General features: G+C 36.0%; 1 protein-coding gene across 3 annotated transcripts in view; it reads left to right on the top strand.

The window, feature by feature from the left end:
• The first annotated feature begins 2,357 nt into the window (after positions 1–2,357).
• VGlut (Vesicular glutamate transporter) overlaps positions 2,358–22,186 on the top strand; it is a 78,261-nt gene continuing 58,432 nt past the window's right edge. Inside the window, exons 1-3 of one of the 3 annotated variants that reach the window (XM_034971435.2) lie at positions 2,358–2,539; positions 14,353–14,513; positions 15,541–15,661. In XM_034971435.2, coding sequence (XP_034827326.1) covers positions 15,591–15,661 — 71 coding nt within the window. In that variant the 5' untranslated portion in view covers positions 2,358–2,539; positions 14,353–14,513; positions 15,541–15,590. Of the gene's footprint in view, positions 2,803–14,352; positions 14,514–15,540; positions 15,662–22,186 lie in introns of all 3 variants that reach the window. The other 2 variants (XM_069500434.1, XM_069500433.1) reach the window with 2 other exon arrangements.

Raw genomic sequence — 22,186 nt, 5'->3', positions numbered from 1 at the left:
CTTGTGTTGGATATTAAACTAAAACATTTTTAATATTTAAGTTGCGTGTTTTTTATGGCATAAATCCATTAGTGATGCGCGCTGCATGTTATCGTTCCATCGAACAGGGAAAAAGGTAACAATTATTTAAAAAAGGAAAAACATTATACCTAATGGCACAAAGCATTGTAGGGATCTGTTACCGCCAAAGTAGGTATTTATAAATCAGATATTGTATAGAATTCCGAGAATCAATCAGATATTGTATATATAGAGATGAATACACATTCTGTGAAAATTTCGTCTCTACCTATTACAGTTCAAGAGATAAGTAGGTACAGCCCGCTGACTGACAGACGGACGGATGGACGGATGGACAGCGGATGCTTAGTAATAGGGTCCCATTGGCACTCTTCTGATACGGAACCCTAAAAACTGTTAAATTTATGAAACACATTTTAACTTTTTGTAAATTTTTCATAATTTGAAGAAAATATTATGATTAATTTTGAATTAAAAAAAGTCACTCATTTACTTTGGAGACCATTTACATCAAATAAACCCCTATTAAGGTTAGGTTTTTTTTAATTATTTCTAAAGCGATAAATTGAGCTTTTTGGGATTAAGAAGTAAATATGCCAAATCGCATTCAAATCCGTTGATTAGTTTCAGCGTGTTGTACAATTAGAAAGATAGACAGCCGACAAAAACTGCATAAGCATAATAAAAGTAGGTACTTATAAATAATATCAAAAATATACTTATTATACTCTACCAGCCAGCCATTTGTTCCCCCGTATACAGCTTTATGGCGCAAAGCTCCTTATCTCAGTTTCCAGTCCACCGGAATCCTGGCTATAACCTTAATAAGTAATGTTCTAAAGAACTATTTAAAAGTTATAAGTACCTACTCTTTTCTAAAAAAATACTTATAAGTAACTAGCTTATGCTCGTGACTTCGTCCGCGTGGATTAAGCAAATTTCAAACGCCTACCTATTTTACCCCCGGGTTGAATTTTCAAAAATCCTTTCTTAGCGCATGCCAAATTTCAGTCCTATAGTTTGAGCACTGCGTTGATAGATCAGTTAGTCAGTCAGTCAGCTTTTCCTTTTATATATTTAGACTAAACTAGCTTATGCTCGCGACTTCGTCCGCGTGGACTACACAAATTTCAAACCTCTAGGGATTGAATTTTCAAAAATCCTTTCATAGCGGACGCCTACGTCACAATAGCTATCTGCATGCCAAATTTCAGCCCGATTCATAAAGTAGTTTGAGCTTTGCGTTGATAGATCAGTCAGTCAGTCAGTCATTCAGTCAGTCAGTCACCTTTTCGTTTTATCTTTAGATGACTTCATCGGCGTGCATTTAGTTTTCTTTGAACCCGTGGGAACTCTTTTTAGGGTTCCGTACCTCAAAAGGAAAAACGAAACCCTTATAGGAATACTTTGTTGTCTGTCTGTTTGTCTGCCGGTCTGTCAAGAAACCTACAGGGTACTTCCCGTTGACCTGGAATCATGAAATTTGGCAGGTAGTTGGGTCTTATAGCTGGCATTAGGGGAAAAATCTGAAAATCGTGAATTTGTGGTTACATCACACAAAAAAAATTAAATTGTGGTCATAAATTGATAATTAGTATTTTCAATTTTCGAAGTGAGATAACTATATCAAGTGGGGTATCATATGAAAAGGCTTCATCTATGGATCCTATAACAGATTTTTATTTATTTTTATAAATCATAGTTTTGATTTATCGTGCAAAATGTCTAAAAAATACGACTGCACTACGGAACCCTCGGTGCGGTGCGCGAGCCTGACTCGCTCTTGCCCGGTTTTTTTTCCGGAATAAAAAGTAGCTTAAGCCCGTACCTAATTACGATGCAAGCTATCTTTGTACCAAATAGATGATGCTTGCGACTTTAACCACGTGAATTAATTAAATTCCTTGTTTGTTTAATTACTGGTTTCCTTCCTTAGATATTGTAACATAATATACATTTCCTTCAGCCCAGCTACAGCTAAATAGCGATTGTATACTTAAGCCCGTCTCTTGTCAGTGTACCCACTTACGTAAAGCCTCGCTTATCTCCTTGTTTTTTGAAAATTTTGTTCCAAATTAGATATATATCGTGAACTGTGGCACTGCGGAGTACGAAAGAGTATTAAAACCAGCAAATTTTGAGATAGGACATTTTGTCATTTTTCAGAGGATACCTATATTTTTTTAATTCAAAAAGATGTACTTTAAAGAAATATGTTTTCGTTCCCGTAAAATATAGTCGTAGCGCGAGGGGATGGAAAAGTAGAGGAACGGGGTGGGGGTTGGGGGTGGATGTAAACACAAAGGTTGTGCAAAGCCGGCAGTCACGTGGCGCGTTCGCCGGGGGCGCATCACTCTTAAGGGTGATATCGCTGCAAGGAGCAAACAATAACACTATTTAAAACATCATAATATAACAAGTGGAAGTGTTCTATATCAAACTATAAAAAACGATACAAGTTCCTTCAAGTGCATAAATCCTTAAGAGTGATGTCCTCCGGATGCACCTGTATATTAAAGTATGTACCAATTAAAAAATTACTAACCATATTCTATACTGATAAAATAACATCATAGAATACATATTGAATTGTATTGAATACAACAACCATTCTAAAGAATATCAGTATGAAACATATCAAATTAAAATTAGCATATCTAGCACATATTTATATATTACGTTATACTAAATGATAGGGTAAGTTTAATTAGGGAAAATCATATTTTATTAGTGGTAAATAATACCTACTCTTCATGTGTCACTCATAAATCTGCAACTGTGGTGAGTTTGTTATAAAAATTTAATTGAATGTAAATGTGCAGCACCGTCCAAGATTCTCCTTCAAATGCATGTTTTTGTCAAATCCGTCTGTGGCACTTTCTTATGCGCCGAATGCATGGAACGATATGCTAATGAGTGTACCCGTATACTTACAATTTAACACAAAGTTAATGTTGCATGTATTAAGAATTAAGATATTTAACTTTTTATTGGCAGTTGAGACCCTCGTGACTGACAAAATTAAACTAAACAAAAAATAGTAGGTACGTACTTTTGATATAAATTCTTAAAATAAAATTTATTGATACCTGGTTGGATATTATTTTATTGAAGATTAGCTTATTCCCGCAACTTCATCCGGGTGGACTAGGTACACAAATTTCAAACCCCTATTTTACCCTCTTAGGAGTCGATTTTCAAAAACCTTTTCTTAGCGGATGCCTACGTCATAATAGCTATCTGCATGCCAAATTTGAGCCAGATCCGTCCAGTAGTTTCAGCTGTGCGTTGATAGATCAGTCAGTCAGTCAGTCAGTCACCTTTTCTTTTTATATATTAATAAGAAGACTAGAAATAAGAATTTTCAACAGTTGCATAATATGAATACTTTGATTTTTTTGTGTGGTTATTGCTAATGCTGCTATTATAAACATTTATATTAAATGTTTACAATAACAGCAAACAACATAAACAAGCTAATAATTTAATAAATTATTAACGTTTAAGGTTATCTGGCGGGGGTTCCCACGACACTAAGTCACAAAGTGTCTGACAATGCATGACGTGATTTATATTCTCCGAAGAAAATATATGAAAAATTAGACTTTTTACTTTGACGTAAGCTTTTTTACATCTTTATTACCTGTTATCTCCCAAAGCCACCATGATCTAAAAAACATCCAAACAAACGTTCCTCCCAGTGTTGGGGACAATAAGCAAATAAGCTTTTATAAAATAAGGAAGGTCTGGCACGCACTGGCTCTCTCTCTTTAAAACGCTTATTTAGTAAAATTGTTTTTCTGTCGCTTGGTATATTTTGATGTTGTACCTTTGTATTCGAGAACATAATTTTTACTTGTTTCATTTGACACCCCTCTCCATTCGATACGATAGCAAAAAAAAATGCGTGACCTCCACTTTTTTGGCTGTAACATCTTTCAAATTGGTTTTGTTTGTATATTATGTCAATATGTATAATGTAGCCTACCTCAACCAGATCATAATAATATTAAGAATTTATTGACACCTTATTCCATCGAAATTCATAAAATTGAACATTCGTTAATACAAACACACATACATTCATACATAATAGATTGCTAAAATCATAATACTTCCTTTTGGCTCTTCCGTTTAGTCGGGTAAAAAATGGATGCTTGCGATTTTATCTGGTCCACAACTAAGTGGTTTGCTTGCTTGCGCTAGTCATTAAAAATGAAAAATATAATAAAACCAGATACAACAGTATATAGATGGTAATCAGTACAAAAGCTTTCAACAGCCCCACGCTAAGCATCCGAAACTAATTGAATAAAATCGCCCCTGATAACGTCCGGACCAGCATACGTCAAGAGTTGTTTATGTCGGCAGAAACTTAATAGAGTTATTAAATTTGGCTTTAATTTATTCAATTTGGAGCGAGTTAGCGAGGAAACAATGGCTGCGGGGCGGGGCCCGGTGCGGCCCGCCCGCCCAACCGCACCTGCAGGGCTGACATTTAGCATAGACTAGGGCTTGCAGTTATCCTGTAGTCTAGGGTCCTGTCCTGTTATTTAGAGGTAGCGCGTACCACGGTGCGGTGAGTTGCGGTGCGTTTTAAAATCCGTAATTTTGAATTGAAGTCTATCAAAATCCGATCCGGAATTAATTCCGCAGTGTGCGCAATTATATGTAGTCTATAGTTCACAGATTTTGGGGACATGAATCAGACGGAAATTTACCGTAGTGTGCGCTAGCTCTTACCGTATCAGGCTACAAGTTTTTACAGGGACTAGGTAATCTGAAAGTCATAAAAAATAAGTCACTGTCACTCTTTTTTAATTTATAGTCACAATTTTCAGATAATAATGCTTGTATGAACGAAGATAAAAAGTGTTTATGATATAACCATGCGTAATTAGGCCACAATTTATATTTATCATTTAATTTTGCATATAAATTATTATCTATATCCATATCCATTATCCATACTAATATTATAAATGCGAAAGTGTATCTGACTGCTAGCTTTTCACGGCCCAACAGTTTAACTGATTTTTGAAATTCGGTACAGAGTTAGCTTACATTCCGGGGAAGGACTTACAAGGACATATCCCGAAAAATTAAAGAGTTCCCACGAGATTTTTGAAAAACCTAAATCCACGCTGACGAAGTTACGGGCATCATCTAGTATTATAATATAAGACCTACTTATCTGTTTTCAAATATTAACCTTACGTTTGGGCATGTTCTGGTATTTATATCTTCGAGTCCCGCGTTGGAGCATTTGAAAGTGGTAACCCTTATTGACGTAATCCTGCTTTCAACTCGTTCACAGATACTTACTCGCTAGCAAACAGTTAACTTAATATCTATATGTGGTTTTATGTTGCATTACATGTTTGCATATTTATATTAAAAGCTATGCCGTATGCATATTTGTACTCCAAAAATTTTGTATTATAATAAATATCTATACATACTAATATTACAACGAGGTAAAGTTTGTAAGTTTGTTTGTAGGGAGTAATAGAACTACTAAACCGATTTTGAATAATATTTTACCAGTAGAAAGCTACATTATTCTTGAGTGACATAGGCAAAAAATTAGAGATCCCTACAAAAATTGTAATAAGCTACCCGTGCGGAGCCGGGAACTATGGGCCTCATAAGAAAGCTCAGTCACTCAGCGGGCGATGGAGAGAGCTATGCTTGGAGTTTCTCTACGTACCTAATCAAATCAGAAATGAGGAGATCCTTAGAAGAACCAGGCTAACCGACATAGCTCAGAGGTTTGCGAAGCTGAAGTGCATGGCGGTGGGCAGGGCACACAGTTTGAAACACCGATAGACGTTATGGTCTCAAGGTGACCTCGCACCGCTAAGCGTAACGTTGGAAGACCCCCTACTATGTGGACAGACGACATCAAACAAGTCTCTGAACCGCTGTATTCTGTGATTGCAGTCAAGGGCTAACTTGTATCAGAATAAAAAAAATCTGACGGCACAAGACCGTAGCGTGTGGAAGTCCCTACAAGAGACCCATGTCCAGCGATGGACGTTTGTCGGTTGATAATGTCGATGATGAATGATGATGAATACATTTTTTTATCAAGTAATGCCTTTTTTTGAGTAGTATGGTATTTTGGTACAGTCTTGTTAAGTAGAATTTGCAAATTCAACTCTCGAAATTAAACTTAGTAAATCTTTTTTTATAATTTTTTTAATGTTTTACTTACACTTCAAGGAAATTACTTTGAAAGTAGTTTCGATAACTGCAAAGTGTCGCTACTAGATGGCATTAAACAGTCGCTTCAGTACTGAGAGAACATACGTATCACAAGGTCCGTCACCGGCAGTAAGGGAAACCGGGGCCGAGTTGGTCAAGGCATCGGGCGCGAACCCAGAAGATGCAGGTTCGATTCCTGCCGGTTACGCAATTTTTGAAATGTATTTAAAATTATTTAGTAAATCTTTTAAATTCCTTCCCTAAGCATCTGCTGAAATCGTATCGCGAGTAAAATCGTTTGCGTCCCCGAGGAGTGATCGGTTGGCAAATAATGTAATCTGTTACGGTGCGATGAAATATTTGAATTTTATTTATTTTTGAGGTTCTGTACGGCTGTTAAGTAATTACTTAAAAAATCTAAAAACATTATAAAATTGTCAATCAGTACCCTTGTTATAAATGCGAAAGTGTGTTTGTTTATTGGTTTGTTGGTTTGTCCTTCAATCACGTGGCAACGGTGTAACGGATTGACGTGATTTTTTGCATGAGTATAGATATATATAGATAGACCTGGAGGATGATATAGGCTACCCGGAAAATCAAAGAGTTCCCACAGGATTTTTAAAACCTAATTCCACGCGGACAAAGTCGCGGGCATAAGCTAGTAATTGAATAATTTGGGTTACTAATCATAGAGGACCAAGATGACCAAGCCGTGTTAATCCAGTCTCTAGCATCGAAGAGCTACTTTTACTCGATGTTTCCTAGCTGTTTCGCTCCAGTTTTGTTTGTGTTCTATTTTCAAAATCATTTCTTCGTAGTTGTCAACACTATGCAGAAAACCTACATGCAAAATCTTAAGTTTCAAGACCCAGGAGCTATTCGTTGATTTGTCAGTCAGTCTCTCTCCTTTATGTTTAGGTAAGAATTGAGTTTTATTTCAAGTGTATTTTGATTTTTATTGCATCGTGAGCGAAACCGTTCGAGTCGCGTCCCCAAGGAGCGATCTGTTGGCAAACACCGCGATCCGTCGCTGAATTGCTACGGTCACGTATCTAGTGTGTTTGTGATAGCAAAATAAACTTTAGCTCTTTCTCTTACATTTTTACTACTAGATGATGCCCGCGACTTCGTCCGCGTGGATTTAGGTTTTTTAAGAAACCCGTGGGTACTTTTTAATTTTCTGGGATAAAAAGCCTATGTCCTTCCCCGGGATGTAAGCTAACTCTGTACCAAATTTGATCAAAATCGGTTAAACTGATGGGCCGTGAAAAGCAGACAGACAGACAGACAGACGGACAGACAGACAGACACACTTTCGCATTTATAATATTAGTATGGATAAGCATACTATTTAATAAATATTATTATCAAAATTATAAATGGAAAATTATATTATTAAATACTAGCTTATTCCCGCGAATTCGTTTTCAAACCCCTATTTTACCTCTTTATGGATTTAATTTTCAAAAATTCTTTCTTAGCGGATGTCTACGTTATAATAGCTATATGTATGCCAGATTTTCAGCCCGATCCGGGCAGTAGTTTGAGCTATGTGTTGATATATCAGTCAGTCAGTCAATCAGTCAGCTTTTCCTTTTTATATAGAAAGAAAATTGGAGATATCAAATTTCCTTAAAAAAACATTATTTGTTTAAAAAATAAGAATAAACGTGTTCAAACAGTTTTTAAAAAGCTAAGGCGAGAATTGAACCCACTAAAACAACAACAAATAAACAGTCATTATTAACTGACTTCCAAAAAGGAGGTGGTTCTCAATTCGGCCCGTTTTTTATGTATGCTCATCGATTTTTTCGAGGTTTCTGGATGGATTTGCAATTTTTTTTTTAAAGAATATTAGTCAGGTTAAATGACTAATATTCCCCTTTCTTCTCCAACTAAGTGTCAGGCTTGTGCTAGGAGTAGGTACGACAATAGTGCAACGGGCAGGGTTTGAACCGTCGACCTTTCGGTTTTCAGTCCACTCCTTTACCGGTTGAGCTATTCCGTGGTGGTTCCATAAAAAATTCTGGATCCTACTCCTAAATCCTGATGCCGCAGGGTTACTGCTCAGCTAAATTATCAAGATTCAGGAAGTGTTCATAGTGAATTAATGTTGTAAGTACCAAACAACGCTGACGATTCAAAAATACTTACTTGCAAAAGTTTAATTGAATAAGTTAACTAGACTTTATTTTGGTTTCAATTATTTCTCTCTCCCTCGTCACATTCCTCATTTTTTCAGTTCCTTATATTCAAGATGAACCTACTTATTTGTTAACTTTTCCACATCTGAACTTATGCTCTACCTACCCAGCTTGTACCGTACCCGGCTACCATATTTAAGGATTTCGTAAATATTTTACTGAACTGATGTGAATACTAATTTTAATATAATTGAAAAATAACTGTAGGTTATAGTTATTATTCAATCATAATCATACAACATACTCTTATTATTATTTGTAAATCTCTATAATTTAATCGACCTGTCAATTTAAATTATAGAGTTAATGATGAATATTAAAGAGGGTGTATTATAACTTCAGATTCAATAAACTGCTTCTGACTTTCGGCTGAGTTCACAATTTTCTATATTAAATCCGTAGAGCATTTGAGAGCGGGTGGGTTGCCATGATACCTTAGAGAAGTTAATAAGTCATAAATAGAAGCGAGACAGAGACAGGTAAAAGGGGGTTGATGTACGGCAGAGAGAGATGGATGCAACCCCCTGTTAGAGGTGGTAGAATGCAATCGTGTGGAAAAAGGTGATTCTGCAAAAGTCGTGAGGTGTCACGTTAGACAGGTGATTATTTCTATTACTGTTATTTAATCTAAGTTAGAGTGTAACTGCTAACTACTCGTATCTTAAAATTATCTTTTTACGATAAATCCTATAAATATTAAAAATATTTGGGTACTTTTATGGCATAGCAAAATCTAATTTACAAGTAACAGGTCAGAAACAAAAAGTTATTTTTCGTCTACTAGGTCTAAAATTGATGTTTTTGAAAGTGCCAGGGTACATTTTAATTTTTTATCTGATATTTTAAGGGGTTTTCCTTTTCCAGCCCCATCGTTACAAACTAAATTAAAATTAAACTAAGTATAACTAAATGTAAAACTACAACACATTTTAATTTAAACAAGGTGTCAAATGGTGTATATACCTGGGTACTACCTAATTCATATTATTTTGAAAAGAAGTGATCGTTATTTTGCGGAAGTCCATAATACACAAGGAACAACCTACTTAATTTGTACAGGTTAAATTAGATAAAATAGGATACAACCTGCAGCATGTGAAATGCAGCGCCCGCCTTCCGCCGCAAGAAAAGCAAGCATTGCTTGCTTAGTTTCTTGAATTATAGCAAACTAGCTTATGCACGCGACTTCGTCCGCATGGATTACACTAATTTCGAACCCCTATTTCACCCCCTTGGGAGTTTAATTTTCAAAAATCCTTTCTTAGCGGATGCCTTACGTCATAATAGCTATCTGCATGCCAAATTTCAGCCCGATCCGTCCAGCAGTTTGAGTTGTGCGTTGATAGATCAGTCAGTCAGTCAGTCAGTCACCTTTTCCTTTTATATATTTAGATTAAACTTGCTGTTCCTTGTGATTTCTTATTATTTTAAAAACCCCATAACCATAATTTCCATCTTTATAAAAGACTGGCAAAGATTGCTTTTTGACATACGGTCTATAAGAAACTACAAGCTTAATTTGCTATAATCCGCTGAAACAATCAAATCTGTATCTTGCAACATGCAGCATGCGATATGCACCGCCCGCCGTTCCACTGCTAAACATGCAGGAAAAGCCACCAAGCAAGCAATAGATTTGTCAGTTTCCGCGGATTATACTTACATAAGTAGTAAATTAAGCTTGTAGTTCCTTGTATATCATAGACTTTCGCAAAGTAACGCCTGCTTCTATAAAACTGCTTTTTGACACTCAAAAATACTTTAAAATCTGGACCACTAATTAATTTACTGTTGGCGTTTCTATTTTTTATCTTTGCATCAGTGTTCATAATATTTTTGGGTAAAGATTCCTTACTGACAACATCCCTTAGCTTGTAAAGTGGTAACATTGAAAGGCGATAAGCGCTGAGTGCGCTTTTTCGAAGTGGTCGAACGCTGCTAAGTGCCGTTCGATGCCACTTTTCCTGCGGCGAAAGGAGGCCTCTTAAACATGTATAAATATATCGTTGCACGCTAAATGTTTCTAACGTTTATAGAAAAGTTTAATGGATTTTTTATTTAATTGCATAGTATGTAGGTATAGAAATCTATTAAAAATATCTCGTCATCTTCTATGCATATCACTACCCGCATTATAAATGCGAAAGTGTGTTTGTTTGTTTATTGGTTTGTCCTTCAATTACGACAATTCAATTCAATGGAGAAATAGAGTAACGTGTTTTTTGGATGTATATAGTTCTAGACCTGGAGAGTGATATGGGCTAGTTTTTATTCCGGAAATTGAACGAGTTCCTACGAACTTTTTGAAAAGTCCAAATCCACGCGGCTGAAGTCGCAGGCATCATCTAGCTTTAAGTAATTTTGTATGTGCTAGTGAACGATAATTTCTGTGAAGACAAGAATGGCAAATGCACGAACGTAGTCTTTCACATTCAATTAATTTCTGTGTTGCCATACCTACTTGTTTCATAATAACTTAAACTGATTCCTAATTCCATGATACTCTACTAGTGTATTAAAATTTCTGTTTCTTATTCTTTTGTAGAGAACGAACAATGGTTCTGAAATTAATTATGATTATACCGATCGATTATAAACTAACGGGCAAAATCACAAGCTCGGCATTTAACTAGATTGCGTTTTACCCCTCGCTGACGTTTCAACTTATAAAAGAATGAATTAATCAGGCCAGAGAGGGTTACCGCAGTTTGTCAAGCAAAGTTAGCGTGAAGATGCATAGCTAACTTATGCCCGCGGCTTCGTCCGCGTAGACTACACAAATTCTAAACCCCTATTTTAACCCCTTAGGGTTTAAATTAAAAAAACCTTTCTTAGCGGATGTCTACGTCATAAAAGCTATCTGCATCCCAAATTTCAGCCCGATCCGGTATTTAATTACTTAAAACGCACATAACTCCAAATAGCTAGAGGTGCGTGCCCGGGATCGAACCCCGACCTCTAATTAGGAGGCGGACGTCCTAACCAGGCTGTCACAGCACAGAAAAACAATGTGCTAAAAGCGTTCTGGGAAGCTTTGTGGAAGCTTTGTGGTATCTCCTCGTCCAAAATTCCTGCGTGTTCACAGTGTTGACATAATATTATATCGATCTGAGATGTTGTCGCTAACTATGGGCCCCATAAAAATGTTCAGAGTCACTCAGCGACTATGCTTGTAGTTTGTCTAAATGAGGAGTTCTGTAGGAGAACCAGAGTAGCCGACAGCTCGGTGCGTTGTAAAGTTGAAGTGGCAATGGGCAAGGCACTTAGTTCAAAAAACCGATGGATGTTCGAGTCCCAAGATGCTACGTAGAATGTCAGCCTCGCAACGGAAAGCGTAGCGTTAGAAAACCCTCTGCTAGATAAACAGACGAAACCAAACAAGTCGCAGAGAGTCGCCGAAGAGACAGTTCAGCAGTGGACATTCTATCAGTTGATGACGATGATCATGTTGATGAAATGAAGTGCTTACTTGGGTAGGGTCTTGGTAGTAGTCATACAACACAATCAATTTAATGTTGCACTTGTTGGTGATATTGATGAACTACAAGACCAAAGATATTCTCGAACATGCTCGTATTGTAGTTTTGTCTGCGTTTGCGTTGTATTTGAAGAGGATTTATTACAGTTGCAATATAACGGTACTCTTTGAGCATATAGAAAGTAGATGTTGAAAAGCAAACTCGGATGGGCGGATATTGGATTCAGTCCGGTATTTCGATTCAGTCGGTACTTTATCTGGGCACTGTAATATGAATCATAAAACAAGGAGCTACAAATGTGTGATAAAATCAGGAAAAGAATTTTATTAATTTTAATACAATTTGTAGATTGTCTTCGTTGGTTTTGATACCGCGTAAAATTGTCAAAGAGTGTCTTGCGTTTTTGTTCAGATTTGTGAAGTGATTTAGTCTGACTTTATGCTTTTATACAATAAATCCCGTATCTCAGTCCATCCTCTTGTTCTCGCGTGATGTAGGCACAGTGATTAAACAGACGGTTAAAACTAGACAACAAAAAAATTACATCGAAAAGTAGCCAACATATAGTGTTTCTGTGAAAATGAATAGCTCCCTTTTTATATCGCCATATCCATTATCATGGCGATATGATTATAGGTAAAATATTATACAGATTCACGATCGGTGGACCGGGGAAACTTCATTTGCGAAATCCTCTAGCCGTGAAATGAAGTCAGGCCGATTTTGGCGGAGTCAGCAAACGGTACGGGGTCGTTTGTCTACTCTCAGCATAAATTTATTTGTTTTAAACGATTCTTTTTTGATATTATATTCTTTTTCTTTTCACTGTTCACGTATATTCTACTGTATGGTAATTGTAGAACGGAACCCTCGGTGCGCGGGTCTGACTTGCACTTGGCCAATTTTTATTTTTTAAACTATCAGAATTTCTCTCATTTATTTACATATCTCATTGATTAAGGATAGGATTAGGATAAAGGATAGGATTAAACGCTAAAATATCTCATTGATATCATATTTTTAAAAATGTTTACAAAAAGGTAACAAAAATAACAAAAAATTAAATAACAGAAATAACAAACAATAAAATAACAGAAACAACAAAAAATAAATAGCTGAAACAGCGAAAAAAATAACTTTCTGTTATTTACAGTTAAAACAGGAAAAAAAAACAATGGGTCCCACTAGCAGCCGGGTAGGAGGACCCAAACTGCTCACAATGCGGGCTTTTTCAAGAACCACTGCCTCCCTTCTTACTTTGAACTTATTATTAGTTTGACCCGGTGATGTATGACTGTAGTATAAATAAACCGGCATGTATAAATTTGAATAAATAATAGTTTTATGTATTACTTCAGAGTATTTTTTGCTATTCAGCGGATATGGCGTAACCTCTTTCAGACATTTGATGACTGGGAAATTCATAGCAACTATTTGTTTGAAAGAGTTAATTTCTGTCGAACGGTGATAGTAGTTAAGAGCTTTATTTGGTATGTACGAGGTTCTACTTCTAACCAAACTTTAAAGTATTAGAGAGTTTTCCATAATATACCCAAAGGTTGTGAAGTCTGTCGTTCTACACTGGTGTACCATGGTCTAGAAAAGAGAACAGTTCTCAGAAATGGGCTGGCGATGGGTTGAAACGATGTTGAATCTTTCTCAAAAGCTGAGCTGTGGATTTTATTCAAACTTTTACCAATAGATGTGTACAGAATTATTAATTTTACTCTGAAACTGACTGCCATGGTCAGCAGTTTTAGAGTAAAATTGAATGACTAAACAACTTCCTTGTTTAAATACAAGTACATTTTTGAATAGATTGTTTAGTTTTTTCATTAAAATGGAATTTCATTATTAAAAACATCTTTGATTCTTGCAAATTGTAATTTGTTGTATGTAAGCATGGTTTCGATCATATATACTAGCTTTCTTTTAACGTTTCATTAATGTAGCTTAAAAAAATGGTTGTCAAAGAACATAACTGTTAGTGACACTGCCTTTGTGCATTTTATTTGTTTGCTAATTTTCTTTTGTATGTAATGTTTTGTGTTGCAAAGAATTCTCTTCTTCTTTCTTCTTAAATCTTTATTTTAAATAAGACTGTAGTAAAGCTATGTTCATTCTCGTATAATTAAAACTCTTTCAATGACTGCTTTAATCTTAGTTCTTAGCTATTTTTCAGCTACTCAGTCCTTTCGCTTATTTATTGGATTTCTCTATTTTGAGAGTGGTTGCAAACATGAAATTAATCAATGCAAATTATATTAGTCTAAAATGAGGATTTCTGCATCTTATTTAAATAAAGTTAGCTTTGTATTTAGTATCTGCGTTCCCTGCATATCCGAGTGGAAACATTGATGGGGTCGATACCAACTTTATGTACTTTTGGACCTCCTGAAAATTTTCTGAAATGTTACAAAACCCCGCCCCTTTTACAGTGAAGGCTGTTATTGGAGGATGTGCGTCTAGTTCCGTAGCAATATCGACCAATGGGGATGGAGGCTACGCGCAGCCGTAGATCTACGGTAAAGCGGCGCGGGGTGCTACGCGATCGACAGACGCTACGACGGTCCTGCTACGCCTAGGAACAGAAAAAAATGTAAGTAAATTCATTTATTTAACTAATTATGAAGCAAAATATGTTTTTTAACGTACATATTTCATTTTTGTCCCAATTTCAGTACACGTTTCTAACGCGTAAGCGTAATTATGTAGGTACACCCACATATATATACATAGATATATATGTAGGTGGCCATAGTATGAATGCGTTTGATTATGTAACAGTTTTTTCCGATATTTCCTTTCAGCAACATATTTTACCAAACTATAGGACGAATTCTGTTAAGATTATCATGCAAAAACTTTGGAACCATGCAAAAGTGGGTTAGGGAACATGGTTCATAGATAGTATCCATGAAAAATATTGAAAGATATGTTCAGGACTTTTTCGGTTACAATGATAAGATGAATTTTCAATTTAAATAATTATCACATACAACATTTTGAAGTTCAAGCCTCCTTTTTATATTTTTAAAGGGCTTATTTCTTCTATTAAAGATGCACCCAGTGCCATGCATTCTGCATACTTGGGCAACATGTTTAAAAGTTTAACAATGTAGTCGAAAACGAAACTTGTTTCAAATATTCACTATTGGCTAAAATTATTGTCGAAGCAAAAGACACCATAAATTCAGGAAACCACAATAGTTGACATTGTGGCAATGTGATATAACAACTTTCGCAATATATCTACTGATTCAAAAGTCGAACTATCAAACTCAACTATGCTTACATTACTGTACCTACTCTAGCATTAGCTTTGAAAAGGGGAATATACCAAACACGTCATCCATATACATGTATCTGTTTGTTGGTCTGCTAATTTTTCACGGCCATTCCGTTAAATCAAAAGTTCCCTTAGAATTAAAAACCTAAATCCACGCAGACGAAGTCGCGGGCATCACCCAGTATTAATTATACCAACCACTCCAAATATTGACTGACACTTGTAGATATCTTTTATAGATATAAGTGATTTCATGTCCTCTTCTTATTTTTTTACTATTACTAATTTCTGTACTCTGTAAATAGTGACAAAAAATGACTTGTTACATGTTTTCCAGGTGTTAGCATAGTGTGAGTGGGGTTACATGAGGAAGATCGGCATTCCGCAATGCAGGAGCTCCAAGCGGCGAAAGAGAAGGTCTCAGCTGGCCTCTTCGCTAACAAACCCCTTCTGCTCAGGTAAGTTACCTTAACTTTTAAGATTTTAAGCCCTAAAAGAATACAACGCGCGATGGCAGTGATGCGTGACTGCAGCAGCACGACAAGATGCCACAATGGGCGCGTGGCAGTAGTTACTAGAGATTTTGTTATTCCATTATAACTCTTGCCCTTGACTACAATCTCACCTGGTGGTAAGTGATGATGTAGTATAAAATGGAAGCGGGCTAACTTGGAAGGGGTATGGCATTTTTAATAATCCCATACTCCTGATTGATTTCTACGCGGCTGCGGACCGGAACACTAAATCGTTTGGCGCACACCTTTGCCGGTAGCGTGGTAACTAGTCACGGCTATAGCTTCCTACCAGACCAGACTAGAGACAATTTATAAATTGCCAAATTGCGCCTGACGAGAATGGAACCTGAAACCTCCCACTTATAAGACTGCACAAGGAGATTTAATACAAAGAACTGTAAAGCGCACGTAATTCTAAAGGCATGCGTGCAGAGTAGAATGGGCCGGAGGCGAAGTGTATTTTTTAATAACAACTCAAACTCAGCAACCTAAACGGTTAACGGTTGGTCGCGCCGGGTTGGCGATCTGCCTCGTGGTATTTTGCTTTCTACATTCCCTATTAGTAATAAGTGTGATGTCTCCGCCAATCCGCACTTTTCCAGCATGGTGGACTATGGCCAAACCCTTCTCATACTGAGAGAAGACCCGTGCACTGTAGTGAGCCGGCTATGGGTTGATCATGATGATAATAATGATGTGTCCTTAGTAACAACTCAAAGTCAGCTTTAGTCTAACCACCGCACCGTACCGGGCTGGAGATACCGAGTGGTATTTTGCTTTCTACATTCCCTAATAGTAATAAGTGTGATGTGTCTGCCAATCCGTACTTGGCCAGCGTTGCCAAACCCTTTTCATAAGAAGACCCGTGCTTTGTAGTAAGCCGGTTATGTGTTGATCATGATGATAATGATGTGTCCTAAATAACTAAGATGCGCTGAAGGTCGAAAGACGTGTTTCAATCTGGAGTTGTGTAAGAGTCTTGCATTTGTGGCATAAAGATAAAATATAATGTAGACTGTGCATTTGTCAGTCCACGGAATACGCAGTATTCGCCTCCAGTACCACATCAATAGGAAAGTCTTTGCCTTTCTCTGGCGTGAATCGACATCATCCAGGAAGATTGATAAGTAACTTGTTTCTACTTGTGATGCTTCTTACTTCTAGATGTTCGTTAACCTTGTTATTTCATTTCTGGCCAGGTATAGCTGCTATCTTCACTTTATTTCGGAAATGCAAGTTATTAGGCTCTACGATGCCAATGCCTTAAAGTTACAAGCGCTGGACAATTTATTGAATTAGTCTATCACCACGAGTCTGGTTTTATTTAAGTAGATTGAACAAAAACAAACTCGCGATTCTACTTGATGATCTGTTTTATATTCAGGATTATATGCTTCCTCATGTGTTTTCCTTTAACAAACCATGTTTGCTCTTCAGGTATCTGCCCATTCAGGAAGTGTTTTAAGACGTTGTTGGTGTATAACCTGTAATGATGGGTGAAATCTGGCCTGCATGTGAAATCAATGAAGTTATCCTTTAGTTGGGGCAATTATGTTAATAATAGTTTCTTATTAAAAGGTACAAAAACAGATTCCATCTAATAGTCAGATCGTGTCCCTTTTGTTCATTTTTAGGGTTCCGTAGTCCGTACCTCAAAAGGAAAAACGGAACCCTTATAGGATCACTTTGTTGTCTGGCTGTCTGTCAAGAAACCTACAGGGTACTTCCCGTTGACCTAGAATCATGAAATTTGGCAGGTAGGTAGATCTTATAGCTGACATTTGGGGAAAATTTGAAAATTGTGAATTTAGGGTTAGATCCCACAAAAAAAAAAAATTGTGGTTATGAACTAATAATTAGTATTTTCAACTTTCGAAGTGAGTGACTATATCAAGTGGGGTATCATATGAAAGGTCTTCACCTGTAAATTCTAAAACAGATTTTTATTTATTTTTATGCATCATAGTTTTTGAATTATCGTGCAAAATGACGAAAAAATACGAATCTAGTACGGAACCCTCATTGCGCGAGCCTGACTCGCACTTGGCCGGTTTTACTTTCCAATTCCAAGTTATGCAAATTTGCCAATCACCTGAAGGTCTTTATTCCAGTTTTCCATAAGTTTTCTTCAGACATACAGTTTATGTTAAATATTTGATAAAATATTCTTGATCCTCTGCTGAAACTAGACCTTTTTCTTTTAGTTTACGCCTTCGCAAGATTATTTCCAATGTTTTCCACTTGAAGTGGCGTTTCATGCTGGTTGCTACTCTTTTCGATTTTTTGATTTGTGGTTTTGTTGCCCGTCGTTAGGTTTTGGAAGCTACCTTAAATTTGTAAGACAAAAAATTTCAAAAGTCCTCTATGTGATTTAACGCTAAGGGATATTTAGGCCTACCACACCATATACCAAACCATTTAAGTTTAACCGCGATTTAGCGTTCCGGTACGATACCGTGCGGGTATAGAAACCGTTAAAGGGGTTTGGGTTTAATAAAACTGCCATATCCCTTCCAGATTAGCCTGCCTCCACTCAGACTGTATCATCACTTACCATCAGGTGAGATTGCAGTCTAAGGCTAACTTGTAATGGAATAAAAAAACCATCTTATTAGTACCCAACGTTTTTACGAAGTAAGATACTTTTTATTTTGGTTTCTAACTAAACAAGCAAGATGGATGGGCGAAAAATTGGAAACAAAGCAATTTATAGGTTGGAGGAAAGCAAGTCGATCATCAATAATATTGACAGCGGATAATACTCGTTGCAATAGAAATAAAATCACAACGGAATCACGAACTTGTCTTCGGTGAATACTTTCTAGTGCAGGGTCAGCACTTTGGTTATATTTTTTGTGTTAGCTTCAGTATAAATTATTGAAATAAAAAACCTGACTTCAATATTAATTGTTATATTATGTATCTATGTAGCACTATGTGTGGTTGAAAGTCTACAGCTTATTTTTTTATAATTTTTTTAATTTGAAAATATTACAGTAACATTTAAACCTAGCGTTACCTAATTACTTTTAAAATCATGCCAGCGTGAAATGGTGCTAAGAATACTGGTTGTATTTCCGCGTTGGACAGCCAGGCTGACCCTTTGCGCAAATAAATGACTATTATTGTAACAGCTTATTAAATTGCACGTCAACGCGGGGCGGACTTAGTGATTAGTGGACGGTGCATTTTATTTATTTATTTTTTCATGCAACCAATACTTTAAAACTAAAACATATACAATGAAAAGACGTGAACAAAGGACAAGTTACTTGTCTCTACTGGAGAAAAATTTCCAGCAACTCAAAAATGTTGGAAAATTAAATTTTGATAATATGCTGAGTAGGTACTGAGATTTTTACCCTATTTAAGAAATAAAAATCTTTTTAGACAAGAAAGAGTGTTATAAAGTAACATCAACAAAAAAATTACGTGTCGAATTGGTAACTCTTTTTTATTAAGTCAGCTAAAGAAATCGACAATTATCTAAAAACGCCAAATGGAGTATTTCGGTACCCAATGGAGTGAACGTCGCAAATAATGCGATTATTCGGATCGCAGCCCTAGCCGCCAGCGACTGCTTTGCGCTGATAACAAACAGACAGATCCGGATTTGTGTCGTCATGCGAGCCGTGAGCTGCTGTTTGTAGCCGCTACGATTTGGTCCACAAGTCTTCCTGTACGGAAAAAATAAATCAAACAATTTACTGATTGATTGACCATTCAAATATCTACCACACGGCTTCTCCATATACAATTCAATATGTTGCTTATTTTATCCTGCTTTATGCATCAACATATTAGCGTTTTCTAGCTTCATAAGCTTGGGCTGCCTTTAAAAGGCTTTCGTGATAAAGCCGCCTATGCTCCCTAGCACAATTATTATTTACCATCTTGTTTTTATCGAAATATATAAAAGGGAAAGCTAAGAAAGGATTTTCAAAAATTCAACCCCTGTGGGGGTAATATAGGGATTTGAAATTTGTGTAGTCCACGCGGACGAAGTCGCAGGAATAAGTTAGTCATTTTAAATTTAATTTGTGCACGAATATTGTACGTGTTCATAAAAAAATTAAAACTTCCTATGGCAAAGTTGAATGTGTACAGTACGCGGCAGAAAGTAATGTATATCGACATTTAGAAGGAGGTAGCTGATTTGTAGAGCGTTGTCCCTGTCATTGAGACCGACAAAACTTTTATATTATAGGTATGAGTGACAGAGAAATGCTTTACAAAGCTGAAATGTCATTCTAAAGGCAGTACATTACTTTCCGCCGCGTACTGTATGTAGGTCCTGTTAAGAGCGTAAAATAGGGTTATGTAGTGTACAAGGAGTTTTAGCCCATTTTTGACCCCTTAAATTTTGTAAATCCCTGCATTTACTTAAAAACTTATTTATACTACATTGTAGGAAATTTTCTGTTTTATTATCAAGTAAGACAACATTTTGCAATTTATTGATAGTTTGTTTCTTATTGCCTAAAATATCAAAAGACTATTATTCAATTTTCGATTTCGTGCAATCTTTGACATTCACTACATCAAAAGTTACCTATTGAATTTACACAAAAAGATATATTTATTAAAGGAGAGGTCCTAAACTACTACTATAGCAGATAAAAGTTTTCTATTTAGTATTTTTTACATTATAAAAATCCAAACCAAAAAATTATAATTTCACAAAATTACAGACATATAAAAGTGTCATTCTGGTGGATTATTTTTCATCATACGTAAATAAAATTAAGTACTCACAAAAATATAACATATTTGCAATATACAAAGAAGAAGAAAATCTAAAATTAATTATTATTAGTTTCCAAAAAATAAGCTTGAAACCCACCACAAAACTGCGCGAACATGCAGTAGGAAATTGAACTAGGAAACTAGTACTGGCCGAGGCCTCTCCGAGAACGGACGTATCGCTTTTTTTCTTGGCGACTCTTATTGGATTATTTAGAATATACCTGAAATTGTAGTGCGATTATCACTCCTCAATACTAGGTATTTTTAATACTCGCTATTTTTCTTACAGATATAGATTAATACTTTTGTATATATTTTTTAATTGTGTTTATAATCCTAATAATAATCTATACTAATAAATAAAATCGAAGTGTCTGTCTGTAATTTCGAAATAACTACCTCATATCAAGCTTATATGGTTATTTGTACTATAACTGAATCACACGTATTTAAAATTTTTGTCTGTCTGTCTTGTGACGTTGTAAATTTTGAACTACTAATTAGCGTTTCGCTTTTAATTAAAATCTATTTTGTTCAAAGTATGTTGGTGCCACCTAGCATCAAGGTGCAGAACTACGCGTGGGTCGATGTTCAGAGTTCATTCGAGCCACAATAGATGGCGTTTGCTTCGTTGTCAATTGTCGTAAAAATAAAACAAAATAATTAAATAAAACCATAATATCATTTGTTTATTGTTAAGTCATTAACAAAACGGTTCTTATAATATATCCTTAGGTTCCGCAAATATTCAAAAATGAATTGGCTTCATGATCAAACTAAATGAGAGCGGCCACACTCGGGTTGCGTCTGGCAACACCGATTGATGAGATTTAGAATTTTCCTGGAGTCAACATGTGAAGACGAATTTTTTTCGTTCCAGGAAAATCTCACTTCTCTTCGCCCATGGCTTCGCCTGGGAAAATACAATAGTTATAAATTTTAGTCATCCTAACGTATTTCGATGTTTCATCAGTTATGGTGAGTGAAAAATCAAGTAATGTGGATTCGACAAAATGGCGGTTTGGTTAGAGAAAATCCTAATTTTATGATTTCTTTCAGTTCCAGTTATTTTAACTTCCCAAATAAATGAGGATAATGGGTTGTGGGTGGACTTCTGAAAACCATTGGTGGCTAGGAGTTCAATAGGTGAGTTGTGTTTGATCGGGAAAATTCCACGTGTCGAAATTTTCACACAGCACAAATTATAATCTTGTTTTTCTTTGTTACAGGGTTTACGTTTTTAATTTTACGTTTACGTTTACGTTTTACGTTTAGCTTCAGTTTTCCGTTTTAGTTTTCCGTTTGCGTTTTCGGTTTTCGTATTTATTTCTTTTGCACATTCACGTTGACAACTTAATTGCTATGGATAAGACTTGGTGAAAATCTTTGTAATGAAACATTTCGGTTGTGAAGAATCAAATAAATTGAGTTTTGGATCTTGGCCGATGCCGTCCAGCTACCTTGCAGTCTTCGCACCTACAAGTAAGCAAATGTTTGTATCCTGCAACAGTTTAGTGAACCTTCTTAGTGTATGTGTACAGTAAGAACCCTGTCTTTACTACTGAGCTTTTATTTTGAAACAATTTTATGAATTTTACTGTGTCATTGTCTATTCCATGCCAATGGCATCTTAAATTTAAAACATAGATTTTATGTACTATCTACCTAAGGCATTCTAATGTATCTAAATTAAGTCTTGGCATTAAGCTAGAATAACTAAGC

This window comes from Maniola hyperantus, chromosome 8, assembly GCF_902806685.2.
Source record: "Maniola hyperantus chromosome 8, iAphHyp1.2, whole genome shotgun sequence".
Taxonomy (NCBI): Eukaryota; Metazoa; Arthropoda; class Insecta; order Lepidoptera; family Nymphalidae; genus Maniola; species Maniola hyperantus.
This window is presented reverse-complemented; position numbering and strand designations above follow the sequence as displayed.